General features: G+C 43.1%; 1 protein-coding gene across 1 annotated transcript in view; it reads left to right on the top strand.

The window, feature by feature from the left end:
• Positions 1–14,614, top strand: part of SYN3 (synapsin III) — a 199,298-nt gene extending 184,684 nt beyond the window's left edge. The window contains exons 10-14 of the mRNA XM_071729289.1: positions 181–283; positions 6,117–6,251; positions 10,873–10,957; positions 12,416–12,713; positions 14,237–14,614. Coding sequence (XP_071585390.1) covers positions 181–283; positions 6,117–6,251; positions 10,873–10,957; positions 12,416–12,713; positions 14,237–14,369 — 754 coding nt within the window. The 3' untranslated portion in view covers positions 14,370–14,614. The remainder of the gene's footprint in view (positions 1–180; positions 284–6,116; positions 6,252–10,872; positions 10,958–12,415; positions 12,714–14,236) is intronic.
• Positions 14,615–17,959: the final 3,345 nt, after the last annotated feature.

Genomic DNA, 17,959 nt, shown 5'->3' with positions numbered 1-17,959 from the left:
TGCTCCATCTCCTGTGCAAGAGAAGGAGGCAACGACCCGGCAAAGCATATGAAGTCTGTCTTATGATGAAAAGGGCTCTTGAACCTCTTTACCTTCCTATGGGCAGTGGGATGGGTGTCTGTATCTGGTAGACTACCCAATGACAGCTAAACCTAGGCCGTGCTTCTGTGGTTTCTGCAGGTACAGACTCTGGGCCGACGCCTGCGCAGAAATGTTTGGAGGTCTTGACATCTGCGCTGTCAAAGCTGTCCACAGCAAAGATGGAAAGGACTATATCATTGAGGTGAGAGCATGGGGGGTGAGAGCATGGGGAACATGAATGCAAGTCTCCTTTGGGAAGTGTATCTGCAAACACGCTTCCTCAGAGTTCACACGCACCAGTGTGCTTGCTTAACCCTGCGTGCAGGGTCCATCAGTCAGTGCTCCTCTGTGCCCACCTGTATATGTTGTAGAATGTTAGAGAGGATTGGAGAATGTTGGAGAATATTCCTGCATGTTCTCGAGGAGATAGGGGGTGTGACCCCTTTCCTGTGCCCAACCCCATGTTTGGGGGGCCAATTAGATCGGCCCATACTCCGGTGCTATCTGCACCAGGGATTCGCTGTGCTACAGGTAAACACACCGGGTGTCCAATAAAACGTTACGTTGTTATATGGTGGCGGGGGCGTGGTCACAGAAGCACTACATAAGCGAAAGTTGCTGCGCAATAAACCAGAAGTTCGTTTATCAACCGTATTGGTTGCACGCATTTTCTTTGCCGCTCCCGCATGTATACCCCAAGCTGTGGCCCACTGATAATCAAGAAACTGACTCAGAGTCTCAGCTAAACTGGCAGACATGCAGCGAGGTGTAAGGGTTGATGTGCCTTGGCCACCACAGCCTTCCAGCTGATAAATCCCTACAGAACCTTAAGAGCATAGGACAGATGTGAAGCTGCCTTATTATCGAGCACGTGACAGCCTGCAAGTGTTTCTGGAAGCATCCAAAGTTTGGTGTGTCTCAGTGCACGATTGCCCCAGTACCATCCTTCCCAGTCTAAGCACTTCCAAAGCCAGTGCAGCTCTCCTAGCTGCTAGTAGACATCAACAGCATCATGAATAAACATGCTCATATTCAGCCCATCCTGAATTCAGGTGCCAAATGATGCTAGTATATTAGTCATATTAACCTCCTCCCATTACCTACACAGAGGTCCACCAGGTGATTCAGTCCATTAAAAATTCAGTCCAAATGGACCTGTCTTTCTCCCAGTCACTTTAAAGGGATCCTCAATAACAAAAATCCCAGCTGCCAATTTAAAAGAGTAAAATGAATGGTGAGAGTGCAGCAATAAGGTCTGTAAGTAGCAGGAACAAGTTAATTTAAAAAACAGGTGTATTTTCTAAAATCTTTTGCCAAGACATAATTCATTATAGTAACAGACCAGCAAGACAAAGCACCACAGAGTTACTGTAGGCAGCACAGACTACAAAATTCTGTGTTCAGAGCTGGAAGACTGTAGCTCTGAGAGCTAAAGTTCTACATTTTCCTCGCCAGACCAGGAGGCAGATGTGGGTGTGGGGTAAATAGCACACTCAGGTCATTCTAACAGGGCAGAATGGGAAAAGCTGGCCAGAAAATCTAAGTGGAAACTTAAGAGATGCTCTGAGGGAGAGAAAATCTGGCAAATAAGCAAGCGCCTCTGTCACTATGGGACTCGAGAAAGCACAGCATCTGACCTGCTGTAAACTCTACCAACGCAGGCCAGCAGAGGAAGATGAGCAGAGCCAGCCTATGGCTTCATGCAGGGGTGCTGACACACTGGAAAGCTATGTGTGGGAGAGCAGTCCCACCCGCTGAGGGTTGGGATGCTGATGAGAACCACATGAGCCCTCCAAGTGACTGCGCATTCTTGCATTATGTATCTGCTCCCCGGGGAGCAGTGACCTGTCAAAGGCCATGTGATATAAGCACACTGCCAGCAACAAAATGCTGCCTTTCCTGAAGTGCTGGGACCGTGGCAGGTGGGTCTGCTCCTGTTTGCAATTCATTAGCACCTCAAAGAGCATCCTCCAGAGCAGACTGCCTCTCGGTCATGCACTTTTATGTTTATACGCACGTGTAGCTGGGAAAGGAAGGGCAAGAAAGCAGCCTTGCTAGAGATGACTCTAAGGACATTTGGACTGTGTCCATACATGGTCAGACATGAAATGTGGATTTCATATCCCTGCATCTATTCTTGTCTATAAGCCTATGAACGTGCACACATGGCTTATTCTGTGCTTAAGGATTATACGCCTCTGTCTGAGTGCACCTCTGCACAGTCACATCTGTCCTTGTCTGTGACTGACTGGATGTAAAGCACATCCATAGGATAACAGCCATCATCAGCTTGCACACAGCAAAATGCACACCAGTATTTCTCTTTCTGAGACCAAAGTAGAAAGCAACAGATCTAATATGGTACAAATCAGAAGACACACATCAGCTTCAGATGGGTCATGCTGAATTAGTGCAGTGGTGAACCTGACTGAGAGGCCTGATATCCCAACACCTATCAAGCATTCAGATGCCAGGCTGATGGACATTGTAGGGAAAGGAGTAGAGCTGTGCAATACAAAGAGCAGAACAAAACTAAACAGTCACCTTTTCTAATTTATACAGAGCTGAAGGAGATGCTGACAATTAATTAATTTCATCCAGCCTACTTCCTGGGGTACTTTTCTTGGTCAGAAACTGATCATTTATTTTGCTTTTTAATTGTGATTGTGGGGAAAAAAAACCCACATTATTTGACAGTGCGACAGTTGTATTTTTCTTGGTGAGACAGAGAAGTGTGCTATGACATTTTTACAAGAAAGCACACCTAAAAACTGGCTGAACAAATAAGGAATATGCACAATGAAATTGCAGGCAGTAATTAATTTTCACAATGTAAAGCAGTTCTCCAGGAAAGATTCACAGAGGTACTGATGGGCAGTTCTGTGACCTGAGGTTTACCACAGTGGTTTGTTGCGAACAGAATCAGATTAAGACAGATGAGTTACCAGCACAGTACAAGAAGTAATCTTGCACCCATGGAATTTGCTGTTACTTGAACTTCACTTTCTTTTCTTTTCCCATGACAAACAGTAGAATTTCCATGGCTTATACTGAAAACTTTGAAGAAATCGCCAGATTTCTTCAAAGATTTATTTTAATGAAACAGCTGTGAATTTAGTGGCAAATGCAGGTATATTTTTTCCTCTGCTTTAAAGAACTTTGTAACTTGAGGGGGATATTCAGCAAGAATAGTCAGCACTTGATCAGAAGGTCAGGTCCTCAAAACACTGCAAGTCCAGTCAGCAGCCAGATTCTCAAAAGAGCTGAGCAGTATGTATGGTTTAATAATCTCCACTCTTCCTTTTTTTTTTTTTTTTTTTTTTTTTTTTTTTTTTTTTGTAATCTAACCCTTTTCCACATGTCTGCTAAGCTGACAAATATGGAGCAAGTGTTGGGCAAATAAAATGACCTATGAGATCTATTCTTCTTGCTGGATCAGCTAAGCCCTACCTGCCATCCAGTTAAGCTGTGTTATTAGACACACTTGCCATGCAAGAAGCTCTGCCCATCTCTTCAGCACCGCCTTATCGTTTCTTTTGATATGTCTAATCATCTGCTTCCTTCCTTCCCTAAAAATCACCTAACACTCTGCTCTCAAACATTAGAGCATGGAATAACAAGTCCAGCCTTCAGGCCTCAGCATCAGATAGGCACAGGGGGAGGAGCAGGATGGGGTTTTCCTGAGTCTCTTCTCTCCCCAGCTGCTTTCCGCTCCCTCCTCATACACCTTATCAGGCACCAGCAGCTGCGTCAGGAGCAGCCACTGACCTTGGGCAGCTACAAAGGCCAGGTCCATATGTGCTGATGTCTCCTTGCCTTGCCCAGGTGTTCTGTGATCTCCCCAGGAAGAGATGAGTACAGTCTGCCGGTGATTCACATATTCCACTCAGCTGTTTGATTTATTTCAGCATTAACATTTGTATCTGCCCCATTGCAGAGTAATTCCCCTTTCCTGGAGGACAGGCAAGGTGGCATTTCATGTGCCTTTTCAGTGCAGTGTCAACCAGCTGTGTTGTTTTGCCCACAGAACTCACTGCCATTTTCAAAGGCCTCCCCTTTTACATGTGCTTGTTCCCCTCTGTATCTGCAGCCCCCCACAGCTCATGGTCCCCTGCCAAACCATACACAGTAGGACAGCAGATATCTCATCTTTGGTGCACCTTCACTGGTTCAAGTGAGACCTGCTCCAGAGCTCATTCCCCCTTGTGCCTTTTATAAAGCAGCATCTTCCCTTTCCTCTCCAGCCACTGTTGCCACAGAAAGTGGTGAAAGCAGTCCTTAAGATGGGGAAATGAAGGGCTAGGGGTGTTTTGACCAGATCTTTATCCCTGTTTTTCTCAGAGAGGCTTCAGAAGCTTCGTTTGGCTTGCCAGGCTGAACGCAGAGCAATGGCATCATCTGCTGGTCACACAGGTCCCTCGCACAGGCTTTGGCAGGGAGCTGGGACCTCTTTTCTCACGCCTGAACTGGAACTGTCAAATAAAATGGAAACACTTTCAAGGAGGGAGTGGAGGGCAACCTGCACAGGAACCTCCTGGATGGTCCCCAGGAGCCCCTGGATAGTGAAACACAGGTGGGAACTGGCTGTTCCCCAAGACTGCCAGGAAAGAGCTCTGTTCCTTGCCTCACTTTTTAATAAAAGTGAGCAGTGGAATGAAAAGCCACTTTGTATATTTAGCTGAGCACTGGCACCTAGTTTTCAAACCTCCTTCTTTCACACTCTGGTTCAAGCAGGCTATGCATATAAACACCAAGTCTATCTTCATGAGAACCCCAGTTAAAATTTACTTAGCAGCTTCTCTAGTGTTTATATGAGTCACCTATAGAAATTAATCCAAATTAATATTTTGCAAGACTAGAATACAAACTCGGTGAACTCACCTCACTGATTTCCACTACTTCAAATCTTAAAAAAAAAAAAAAAAAAAAAAAAAAAAAAAAAAGGTGCAAAACTTTCCATTTCACTCCATGAGTGGACTCTTCCAGCCTTGCCAGGGTGGAGTGCACTTAAATTGTTATCTGAGCTTGAGTCAGTGCCTTCTTGAGCAATGTGCAGCCTTTAGCTCTGCATTTCCAGGGTTTTTAATGTTCGATTTAAAAATAAAAGCAAAATAAAATAAACTCTTCCAACCCTGATATTTTGGTACGATTACATTCACTCCAGCTGAATCTTAACTTCATCATAGTGTAGTTCTTCCTGTGGGATTTAGCTAATGCTTGGAAAGCACTTGATTTATGATGAACTGTTGAAAATTATGTTAAGGGCTCCTAAACAGCTGAGGGTCTGCTGTGTTTTCATTACTATTGTTGTTGTCAGACCATTTCTTACCTCAAAGATCCTTTGACAATTCTCCTTCTCCTATCCCCACAGTCCTGCTTCTCAACTCTCGTCAGCAGTTGTAGTACTTCCTTGGGAAGCAGTCATACCACAACAGTATCAAAAAGACAAGCAGAGAATAAGTTTACTTTCCTGCATTGGGTGCTGTTGTTTCAGTGACATCCTTTTCATTACACATCTGTGGTGTTTATTTCCCCTCTCAGGGTGCAGGGTTTTGTGTTGATTAATCCCAAATGTTTCCTGGTTTCCTCCAGTCTCTGTTGCTCTCATCTCCTCAGGTTCTGGTACACGGTGATTTCCCTTCTCCCGTGGCCCTTTCTGCTGCAAATGTCACCCCCAAATACTGAGACAATTCCAGAGACTTCATCCAGGAGAGGCATCTCAGCAGGATGTGTAAAGAAGAAAGTTTATGTACAGTTGATTTAGAAAGTCTCCAATCACCAGCAGTCTTGTCCTGGCTTCCAGGGTGCAAAGGGAATGAAGAGAGGGGGAAAGTACATGCCATTTCCAAAAAAAACCTAAGCAAAATTCCACACCTAGGAAAATCAAGCCTGTTTTAGCCTGAAGGGGAGTGGTGGCTATAGGTGTTGGCAAGGATGTGGAGACACAAAACAGGTTAATGTGAGAGTTGAGTTGAAACAGGTATCTGTAGCCAGGAAACCTCCTTACTAATTGGTGTTTTTTCCTCCTGTTGCAGGTGATGGACAGCTCAATGCCCCTGATTGGGGAGCACGTAGAAGAGGACAGACAACTTATAGCTGACCTGGTTGTTTCCAAAATGACTCAGCTTGTCAGCACTGCGGGATCTACACCATCACCTCTGAGGCCTTGGGTATGGGTGAACAGAGACCTTATGGCCAAGTTGTTATCCTAAACTTTTTCTCTCTCACATCTCCCTGTGGGTGTCAGGCAGTCAGACAACACAGAGATTTGGACAGTCCCATACAGGAGTGTATTGGATAGATTAACCCCTTCTCTTCTAAAGAAGTGTCTCAGATTCTTTGAAGTGGGTAACCCTAAGGGTGAGCATCTCCCTTCCTTCCTCTCCTTCCATATAACTGTGACATCACACAAGTATTGTGGTCCATATATCTAGATATTCTGGCTTGTTAAATTCATAGTCACAATGAAGACAAAGATTTTTAGAGGTTCTTGTAATGCCCAACCTCATTTCCATCTAAGACCATACCTCAGGATAGATTTCATTCCAGTTTTTGCATTCCTGATGAAAATCTGTTCTTCCAATGGAAAGTGGGAATCTCCACCAGGAGCTGTTCCTTACTGCAGCCTTTCTTCTCTGGAGATGCCTTTCATCATCTTCATCAAGAAGAGGCTTGATAAATGCTGAGTTCATATAAGAATCTGTAGTTTTAGCATTTTAACTGCTCCCTTAGTGTTTCTCATTAATTTTGAGGATCAAAGGCATCTAATCTTAGTGCCACATTTCCTAGTGGCAGTTCTGTATAAATGAAACACACCAGAGCATCATCTGTGTCTGCAGGTGTATTTGCTGCACCTCTTTCAGTATCTAGCCATGCATGAGGGTTTGAGGACAACAAATAAATACAAAAGAAAGTGCAGGAGAGTAAACAATCTGAGGGATAATGTTGGCTGCAGTGCACTGGAACAGTTTCCATTTCTACTTGAGACAAAAAAATGGTATAAAGCACTTAATGGATCTCAGTCTTTGCCATATGAAAACCCATTCCTGCCAAGCCAGGTCCCAAGAATATTCAGGATAAGTCCAAAGCCAGTTTCATCTAGAGTGAGAGAGTAAACATTTAATAGACACTAAAAAATGCCGTAAGGCAGGGAAAGCAATATGGAAAGGATAGGATTTACTCTGGCCAAAGTGGAATCAACAGCTGCCACCTAAAATAGCCAACATATACTGTATGAACTAGGAGCAAAGGGGAAGCCAGCAGAAACTGAGAATATGGACAGATGCGTTTGTTTGCTATGTCTGTAATATACTGGTACAGGAGTGGATTGGATTGGATTACAACAGACATAGAATAGGGTGAAAATAAGAACAAAACAAGTGGTCTTGGAGGGACAGGATGTCAAATTGAAAAGTTAAATAAGAAACAGTCTTCATCAAGGATATAACCTACAAATATGTACACAAAATCAAGAAAATTAAAACCACACAGATGTTAACTAGAGTGTTTTGCTATAAAGGCCTTGGTACAACAAACACTGCAGAAACTGCCAAGATACAAATAATAACATAGTTTTGGCACACGTATGTGCAGAGAGAAACAATTATAGGTGGGGCTGGTGAGATGCAGAACTAAAGTTCCAGGTGAAGACTTCCACAGAAGGAAGTAAAATAACAATTCTGAATACAAGGACAGCAGTACTGAGTACATAGAAATATGGACCCTTGGATATCCTATGGATATGCACAGAATATCTATATATATTATTGATGCTGTCTGTACCAGTCTGGATCAAGAAAAACTGAGAAATTGGGAAATTGAGTGCCGAGCATTGAGATGGAAGAAGCAGCAAGCTATAATAATGTCAGACTATGACTATCAAGAAGCAAGTTAAATACCATAGTAGGACAGCAGTTTAGAGAAAGTTCTCCATCTCTGTAAGTGTCTGTTTCCTGGCACTGCAAAATCCAAGCACACACCTTGACCTAGCTTTAAGAAATACCAATTACAAATTCAGAAAGCTAATATGTACCATTAGGCTTGACGTCCAAGAGATGGGATACCAAATCGTAATGGTGTGACACAAGCAGTTAGAAAATATGATTTTAATAAAATGAGAAAATTAATCAACTCCCTAGCATTAAAAGGAAAACTGGATGCTGTTTGAGACCATTGCTTTCCATAATGCGTATATAAACTTCTGATCTGCTTCTAAGCCAGAAATGAAAGAAATAAACTTATAGAGTTAAATGACAAAGTGATAGAGGATATTCAAGACAGAAAAAAAAAAAATCTTCCAAATTTGGAAATCTGACATTTAAGAAGACCTTTATGCATCATCATGCAAGTAATAAAAGCAAATGTAAAAAGGATAGAAAACTATTTTGCAGAGCAGATAGAGTGAGGAAACAAATTATTTGAGCTCATCAGAAGATGGAACCTTACCAAAGAACTTGTGGGCTCTGAGGAGCACCCAAAATTAAGAGACAGAAGGAAAAACAGGGACAGTGTTGTGACTCTAGTAAATTTAATTGCTGAATATAGGAAACTTCTTAAACTAGATATATTTTTTTCTTGATCATAAAGACATGGGTAAGAACAATGATTAAATCAGTGATAACTGATATTCTTAAAAACTATTAAGCCCCCAGGCCCAGATGGCTACATCCAATGAATTGAATTTAGGAAATGACTAAGCTGCCAAGAAAAAAAATTGCAATTTCATTAGAAACAGTTATTGCTCCAGAGGATTGGTATACAACAAATACAAAATATGTGTTTAAAAAGTCGTAAGAGTAACATAGGAAAATGTAGACAAGGAAGTCATGGACTTTACAAATTATCTCAGACAATAATTTAAAGAATATTACAGAAGACCAATAAACCAACAAAACCACAGATTAAAAGCATATACCACATTTATTTTTTTAAAAAGAAAAATGTCCCATTAATTTTCTTTTGATTCTTTTCCCCCATTTCTTCAAGAATTCTTTCATAAAGTGGTAGATAACAGGCAATCAGTCAAAATAATGTAACTAGACTGTCAAAAAGCCTCAGGTAAGGTAGCAGACAAGACCTATTAAAGTAAGCAAGGGGCTCCAAGGCAAAGTTTAATTGCAGAGCAGAAGCCTTGGTTAGCTGCAGGCAGCCATGGAGGTGAAGATAAGATCTGATTCCCTTTCTTTGGCTGGTCTAATCAGGGCGTCTCACAGTATTAGGACAGTAAATTTCCACCAACACTGAGGCAAGGTTTAGTGTACCAAGCCATGTAGGATTGAAGTCGCGAATGGAAAATTCCCAGATTCTCCTCCCCATCCATTTGCAAGCCCCACATACACAGTGTAACAGATGGGCTGACAGCCTCATCACCTTTATGTTAGACAGTTGGAACTTGTTTCAGTGTTTCCAACTATGAAACATTTCTTCCCATTTCCAGAATCGCTTAGCTCATTCTTCTGACATTCCAGGAGCCTTGAAGACCCTTTTATCATTGCGTTCTCCACACAAATAATCCGGCATGTACCAACCTATCTGTCTCCAGCTTCCCCTGCTTTCAAAAACAATTTTGTGCAATAGGCTTACTCAGACTTTTGTTAACCTTGGACCAGCCCTCTGTGCAACAGTTCTGTGTTGCCTAATCTGTTTATTAAAATAGCTGTCAAAAATAAACAGTGAGAGAGAAGAAAGTGCAGATGGCACAAAGTTATTTGCATTAGTCAGGAGCAGGGATGGCAGTGAAGAACATCTGACAGAGCTATGTGTGTTAAATCAGCACAACAGCAAATGAAACTCTACATGGAAGACTGAAAGGTAAGCTAAACTAAAGGTAGAGAGAGGGAGAACATAATCTGCAGACCTTGCCAGGGGCATTACCCATGGCCCTTGAGAACAATGTCACAAAGAGGCTAACAAAAGCCATTGCTTGGTATGGGGCTGTGTTGACAAGAGGGAAGCAGGAAATTAGGATGCAGGAGAAATGAGCTGGTGATGTACAGAGAACCCAGATACTGCTTCATCTGGAATAACATTAGCAGATCTGCCTCTGGTGTCTGCAGAAGGAATCACAAAGCTGGGAAAGAGAAGTGGGTGATGAAAACTATTAGGGGCCTGGAAACATTCCCATAGAGGGACCAATGGGATTCAGTCTCTTGGCTTTATAAAGGAGGTGAAGGAGAGAGAGTTCAGTAAAGGTTTGCAAAATAACAAATGGCCTAGCAAGGGCAAGCTCAGAATGAAGCAGTGGAGTCAAGAAATGGGAAAGGCAGTGAGGCTGAGAATTGAGCAAGGCTCAGAGGGTCTGGGCGTAAATACCAAAACAGAGTATCTGGAACTTTTGCAAAGATTTTGTGAAGCAGATAATAAGCTTCATGTTTCAGGGCTGAAGCTGGCCCTTGCTTATTAGCAATCAAGAGAAGACCCCTTAGGGTAAACAGATGATTACTCCATAGATGTTTCCAGGGTTCATCTGTCCTTCCTTTGAAACATCTGGTGCTGGCAACTGTCCAAAATGGGAGATGGGACTAAGAGACCCCCCCAGGCTTGATACATTTGGTAGTTTCAATTGCCTAAAAAACATTCTAAACTGTAACTTCATTGTTATTCCCTGTGAGCAAACAACTTCTGTGCTCTTTATTACTCAGCTCTCTGTTTTAATCCCATGAGAGTTCACCAGCCAGATGCTGCATGTGTGTGTGTATTTAAGGAACACTTCATGACTCCGCAGTTCCTGTATTACCTCAGGGCTTCTCTTTGGGGACTCTGTATTGACTGGAATGGCTTTTTTCCCTCTAGCCTCCACAAGCTCAATCTGCATCAATTAAATCTCAGATTGGACCTCAGCTCGGACAACTGTCCCAACCACGGCCTCCTCCCCAAGGTACAGTTCTTCGTGGTCCCTGGCAGTGTGGACTGTGAGACATACTGGTTTTCCTTCTAAATATAAGCTTCCAAAATAAAGATTTTACTCATTGTTCCAATTCACTGACAAGTAGACAGCAAATTCAGTGTGCTGTTAAAGCAGCTGCTGTCATATTCCACAGCACCTCAGAAAGAAAGCGAGCTGAAATTTTTACTACAGAACCAGTTGACACACATGGTATGATTTAGCTTTGTGGGCAAGACTGCTTCAAGTGGCACTGGAGCAGGCTTCCAGCCAAAAAATGTATTTGTGTTTGCTCAAAAATGCAGTGATACAGGTGCTAAGAAGTGATAGGAAGGTGCTGATGCTGTCAGGCTTGGAATATAGTGATGCCAGGATCCTTAATCCCTCTGACCAGGTGATACCCTGTCAGTGAGAGGACACTCCCAGCTCCTCCTGACAGCAGAAGCAGGTTTGACCAGTGTGGTTAGTCAGAACAACAGATTTAGTTTACTGCCCTGATTTACACTGAGATGAAGAAGCATAGGGCTGCACAGTGGGTACCCACACCGCACCAACCTTTCAATTCACACAACCAGTACGACCCTGCATCTTGCCACCTTGTCCTTTTCTTTCTTCACCCTAATCTCCTACCAAATTAACACCTTAACACAAATTATAATGCCCTCATCAGTCACAGTTTTGCTGTATCCACAATTTAGTATTTGATACCAAATGCATCTATGTAATCTTGGCATTATGCACTGTTACTCATACAACAATCGAGGAGCTGCTGTTCTTGCAAGAAATTACTCCCTCACCTATCTGAAGTTTTTTCTCACATAACTCCCCCTGTACCACCTGTGAAATCCAGCCAGCCCTCACAATGCTACCTGTAACTTTTGACAGCTTCTAACAGTGTTATCTGCCATGTTCAGCGATTTCTCACAGCCAGTCTTCCACATCCTCCACAGTTTACAGTCTGCAACCAACAAGGCTGAAGCCACTGCAGATAATGCTGGAACAGATGTATGGATAATGACAGGGTGCACAGTTTAAGATCAAAATGCTAGGCCCATGAAGGGACCGCTGACCCAAACCAGCAGATTCAATTCAGCTTTTATTGCCTGCACAGAGTTGGGTCTCTAGTGACTCTTCCTTCTTAGTGCAGGTATTCTTGCCAAGGATGAGAAATATTAGTTGCAAGGAAAACTAGAGCATGTTGAAGTGACTCCCTCTGGGGAGAGTAACAGAGGTTCTTTAGTGCTGGAGGTGGTAGAGAAATGGATTCCTCTAGAGACACGGGCATGAAACCAATGTTAAACCTATAAAAGAGGTTGTTCTTTATCCTTTTGCATGCAGCTACTCTGAAGAGTCTCTCTCCTTAGTAAAACCAGTTCTTCCATATATAGATGCTCCTTGCTTGTTGCTCACCACAGGCACCTCCTCACGTTCATGTCTACACATCCCTTTCAGGTGGACCACGCCAGCCTCAGGGATCTCAGTCCCCACGGACAAACGCACCCCCGCAGCAGCGGCTCTCTCCCCAGGGACAGCAGCCTCAGAGTCCCCAGTCCACATCACCTCAGCAGCAAAGGTCACCTGGATCTCCACAGCAAGTCCGATCAGCAACTGGGTCCTCTCCGGTCCAGGCTTCCAAGGCAGGAATGTTTCCTCCACAGCAGCCAAGACCTCCTGCTCAAGGCCGGGCTCCTAACCAGCCAAGCCCCACTGAAACGTCCAAGCAGCAAGCCACCCCACAACCACATCTCAAGTAGGTGCTCTGTTAAACTGCTGATACCCACAGATATTATAAAAGACTGGCAAAAAAGTACCCTGAGATGATACGGGGAACATATCACCTGTTGTCAGGCAGGGGGAGGGACAGAGGTCTGGACAACTGTGAGTGCCTTCAGAGAGTATGGGATAACGGGCTGCCATTGACCTCTTGATAGAAAAACAATTGCACTTGACAACTCTAATTAATTTCATACTCTTGCTCTTCATTGTTAATTGTGTGCTCTACCCCAGCCATATCAATGCAACAACTCCCTTCCCAGCAGGGCATATACTCCTTACAGGCTGTAATCAGCACATTGTGGGTCAGAACGCTCAATAAGAATCATTCCTGACTGCAGGAGGTTCCCACAATTTACACAAACTTGAAGAAATCACATAAGGTTCTCTACCAGGCAATTTCTTCCAACTGGGGGCAAAAAGGCAGTGAAGAGAGTGAGGACAGGAGGAAGTGGAAGTGTCATTACTCACTATATAAAACTCTAGATGGTGACTATGTTTAATTGCTCTTCTGGAGCAGAGCACACCACTGCATTACTGTGGATCTTTTGTAGTAGCCTTTGCTGCCACCCTTCATGGAGCACAGCTGGCTGGAACCATGGCAGGAAAGACTGGCAAAGCAAGGTTTTTTGTTGACAAAAAGTTGATATAAGAGAAAAATTATATGAACAGGCAAAAAAACCCCATATAGGATAGGAATCAGAAGACAGTTTCTAGGCAGCAGAGGAGTGATGCTCTGAAACAGGCTTTCAGTGATGATTAGCAAGAGCAGCATACTTAGGGATCAAAATGTTGGTGCTAAGGATGCAGTCACCACACTACACATATTTTAGGTACTTTAATTCAGAGTTTGGTCTTGCCCTAAATGCCTAGTGCTGACCAGGAGAAACCACTCAGTGACAAAGCATGGAAGCATGGTAGCAGGGAAAATTGGGAGATTTACTTCAAATGCACAGTCTTGATCTGAACTTAAACACTAGTAGATATACACCCAGCAGGAGCTGTTGAGCTGTTTGGGCAACAAAAATACTTGTGTAACACAGCACAGAGCAGAGATGCCAGGGAGAGTAGGCAAAAGCATGCATTGCAGGAGACTTGACTACAACTTGCCAAACCTCTCATGCTCTCACATCTGAGATGAGACCATTATTTGCAGTATGCCTGACGAGAGACAGGTGACCCTCAGTATGAATCCATACTCCTGTATTAGTAGCAAAATGACTTAACTGTTCCTACAACAGTTGCACCAAATTGCATACTTTTAGTCAGATGTTTTCATAAACATCTCCAGGTCTGGACTGTGATATTGGAGCTACCTCCCTTTACTCCATCCTCTTTCACCCCTGCCTCCCCCATTCTGCCATGTCAGCTTACGAAGATTCTCCTCACTAACATCTCCTTTTAGCCTTATATTTGTCTGTGTCATGGAACACAGCATCAGCAACTATCTTTGAACTATCACCTTCTGCTGCTGAGTCTCAACTATGTTTTCCCTTTCAGCAAATCGCAGTCCCTGACAAACACCTTCAACATACCTGAATCATCCCAGCGGGGAAACCCCAACGAAGATGAAGCAAAAGCTGAGACCATCCGCAACCTGAGGAAATCATTTGCCAGCCTGTTTTCTGATTAACAGCCCTGCAGCTGATCTACCCTCTTGTCAGCCCTCACTCTTCGTATCAGCATATCTGATGTCACCTTGGAATACCTTCAGTGGTACTCAGTGATTTACAACTAACACCTGGGCAAAGGGAATTTAGAAGACTACAGTTGTTTTAATACAAAGAAAATATTCTAATAACGGTCTGAAAAGTGACTGCACAAAAGTGGCACTATTTCATTGGGTTTTGTGCATAAGCAGAACCCCATCTGTTCAAATGACTGAGCTGTAAAGCAAATTCTACTCTTGCTAACCCCTGTGGAGTCAACACAGTTATGACAGTGAAAACTAGATTTCCATTTGTATATAGTCCATATAATTGCTAACTTCCAATTTACTGAATCCTTGTTGAGGTCAAGCAAAAAAAAAAAAAAAACCAAACAAAAAAAAAGGCAAAAAGGCTTATTTCAGAAACAGATGTGCAAAGATGGAGTCAGGAATAAGTATTCATTGACCAACACAGTAAGCATGCTTGAGCATGGAAACACAGTGAACTGTGGAACTTGGTGTTATCAACTTTATAAATAAGGTCACTTTTCAGAGCAAAACCACATCGAAGTTAACTACGGTACCAGACATCAGTAAGCACCAAAGATCACATGAGCAGGTCATCCAGCTGGACTGCTGGTTTGTTCCAGATCACTCTGCTTGTAGCTGATAAAACGTCTGTTTCATGCCTTGCATTTATGTCCCCTGCACGTGATTCCTAAGTTCTGAGAGAAAAATGTCATGTTCTAACCCTGTACCCTTAGCTCAAAAATAACCTGAGAAATGGGCCTTCCACACAAAAAAACAACTTCTTCCCCTGCCCCTGGAAACACCAGAGTTCACATTCACAGTTCACACAAATTCCAGACAAAACCCAGCTAAACTCCAAGCACTTTGGTGACTTGGTCACATCTGGCTAAGTACATCCCCCAGGACCATGCTTAATTAATAGCAGAGCTGATGAAGTGCACATATTTGTGTGCTGAGTGTTCCATAACACCGAATGGAGAGAGAGATGGAGTGAAATCCTGTCTCTCTCCTTGAACTCCCATTGACTTCAGTGGGGTGAGTGCAAAATGAATGCAAGGTAACAAACCTGCAACAGAACAGGAAAACTGCCCTTCACAAATGAGCTGGGGTCCATCCAGAGACACCAAGCCATGGGAAGGCATGTATTAGATTGCCCCAGGAAGGTAATGATCAGTACTAGTCCTCCCTGACCATCCTTAAGAATTATTCTTCCAGAAAAGACAGAGATGGATCTTTGCCAGGTGTTTTTCCTCTAACCTTCAACACAGAATGAAGCTGTGTTTGAGCACATACACCAGAATGGGGACATGGCAAAGACCAGGCATGACACAAGCTAATGCATGATTCAAAAAAAAAACCAAACAAACAAACAAAAAAAAAAAAAAAAAAATCCAAACAAAACCCTTCCTAGGTAAATCAATGCACCTACAGCTATTTCTACCAGCTGTGAAAATACCTCTTGCACCGTGCTAGTTCTGATTTTAACATACCTAATTCAGGCACCAGTCCTCATCTCACTTCCTTGACTTTTTGTCAAATTCTGTCAAGTACTTTAGTCACAAGCTGTGCATATAACTTCAAGGAAGCACATTTGGCTTTGTGTTTCCCTTAGCAACTTCATGCTGATGACTCTTAGCAATGCCAAGGGAGGCAGGGAGGTCAGTAAGATAAACACACCTGACCCAATGGCGCAAATCGCTGCTGTCACTTGAAAACAGAGATCCCCAAAGCAACAAAAGCCAACAGCAGCATCTGCCATCCAGAATTTTATGATTCACTGGTGGGAATAAAGCCAAACAAGCCATTCCTTCCTGCACAGCACCTGTAATGAACATCTAAATTCAATGCAGTCATCTGGACCTTGTATGACCTATCCCTGGAGCAGGCCTTTACACATATAATGGCTTTTGTGACCCGTGCACTTCCAGGCAAATAACAGCAAAGCTTTTCCAGCTTAGAAGGCTCTCAAGAGACTCATCTGGATCAACGATTTATACCTCAAATTAATTATTACAGAACCACCCTATTCCCTGATTGGGTTTTTTTTCAGTTCTGTGTTGTCTTTTCAGGTATGCTAAACAGTTTACAACGTAGCATCATAAATACTTCATTGTCTGAGGGAAAAAACAGACTCTGCTCTCTTGCTGTCTTCAGAAGCAATAAAAGAGTGACAAATGGCCTTGAGCAAGCACTGCTCCACTGGCAAGAACAATAGCAGATTAATCAGCTCCATTATATTGAGAGGAGGTAATACAAACCTGGTGGGAGAGGGTTTCCTTCTGTAACAGTTCCTTCAGCATGGTTTATGCCTTTCCCTACTAAATAGTAACCAGAGATGCAAAAGACAGAAGTTTTACCAGCAGAATCTTCAATTGCTCTGTCCCCTGAATGCTTTTACATCTCTCTTACCAACACGACTCATACAAAAAAATAAGTAACTGGAGACCAGTATGGCCTAACCCCATAAACTGACCCCGGTTCATCACTGAAACCACAACAGTTGGATCACTTGCTGATGCTGCACTTGAACACAGCAGGGCTGTCCTCCAATGGAGCAGAGTTAACAGGATAGCAATGTTGACTTGACATCCAGCAGTGACTTAGATCTCTTCATTTGCCCACAGCTCCCAGCTGTTGCCTTTCACAGGAAAAGCAGACACAACAGCATCTCTCCTCCCCCTTGCTCCAGTTTGCAAAAAAAAGCAAAAGCACCATGCACTCCCATCTTCACTTGGTTATTTCTGTAGTTCCTGAAAAGCATTTCCAAAGTTCTATCCATAGAACTGCTTTAAGGAAAATACTGATGTCCCAAAATGAGTTAAAATAATAAAAACTCTATACCTATAAACGTTCCAACAATACACATCAATCTACAACTATAATGCTCACATACTAGTTGTTAGGCTAGCAGAAGAGGTACAAATACATCAGAATATATTCAGGTTACCACCTGTGATGCAGGGTTTCTACTCCAAAGTCCCTACAATCTAAGTAAGACAGAGGGTGAATACAAGGAGCATAGTCTCCGTTTTATGCATGGGGAACCCAAGAAGTACCTAAATACAATAGCTGGAATTAAGGGCACTAAGAAGACAACAAAACAGCTGGTGAATAGAAGCCACATTTAAACCACAGGGCAGACATGTTCCACAGCATGCCTGGGGATCTTGTCACTCCATTCTAAAACCCAAGCACCTGACCAGACTCTCCCTTTTGTCCTCCATGCTTCAGGGTTTTTTTCCCAGGAAACATGAACAGAATTGTGCATTTGGACCCCCCAAGGAGCTGAGAGACAGCTAAGACACCCACCTGGAAAATTAACTTCCATTTTACTCTGCAGATACAGACAAGAAACTTCTTGACTTTCTTGTAATATCTAGGTGTGAAACTTCAAGAGGAATGTCACTTACTTTCCCATGCAACTAGAAGTCTTGTATAAAGCTGAAGTTCAGAATAGCTCTCCTGCTCTAACACCACCAGTGGCATTTTCTTCTCTTTCACTTAGCACAGGCCTGAACATTCTGCGCCTTACCCAGCTGCTTCAT

The sequence above is a fragment of the Heliangelus exortis genome, chromosome 1, assembly GCF_036169615.1.
Source record: "Heliangelus exortis chromosome 1, bHelExo1.hap1, whole genome shotgun sequence".
NCBI classification, from domain to species: Eukaryota; Metazoa; Chordata; class Aves; order Apodiformes; family Trochilidae; genus Heliangelus; species Heliangelus exortis.
This window is presented reverse-complemented; position numbering and strand designations above follow the sequence as displayed.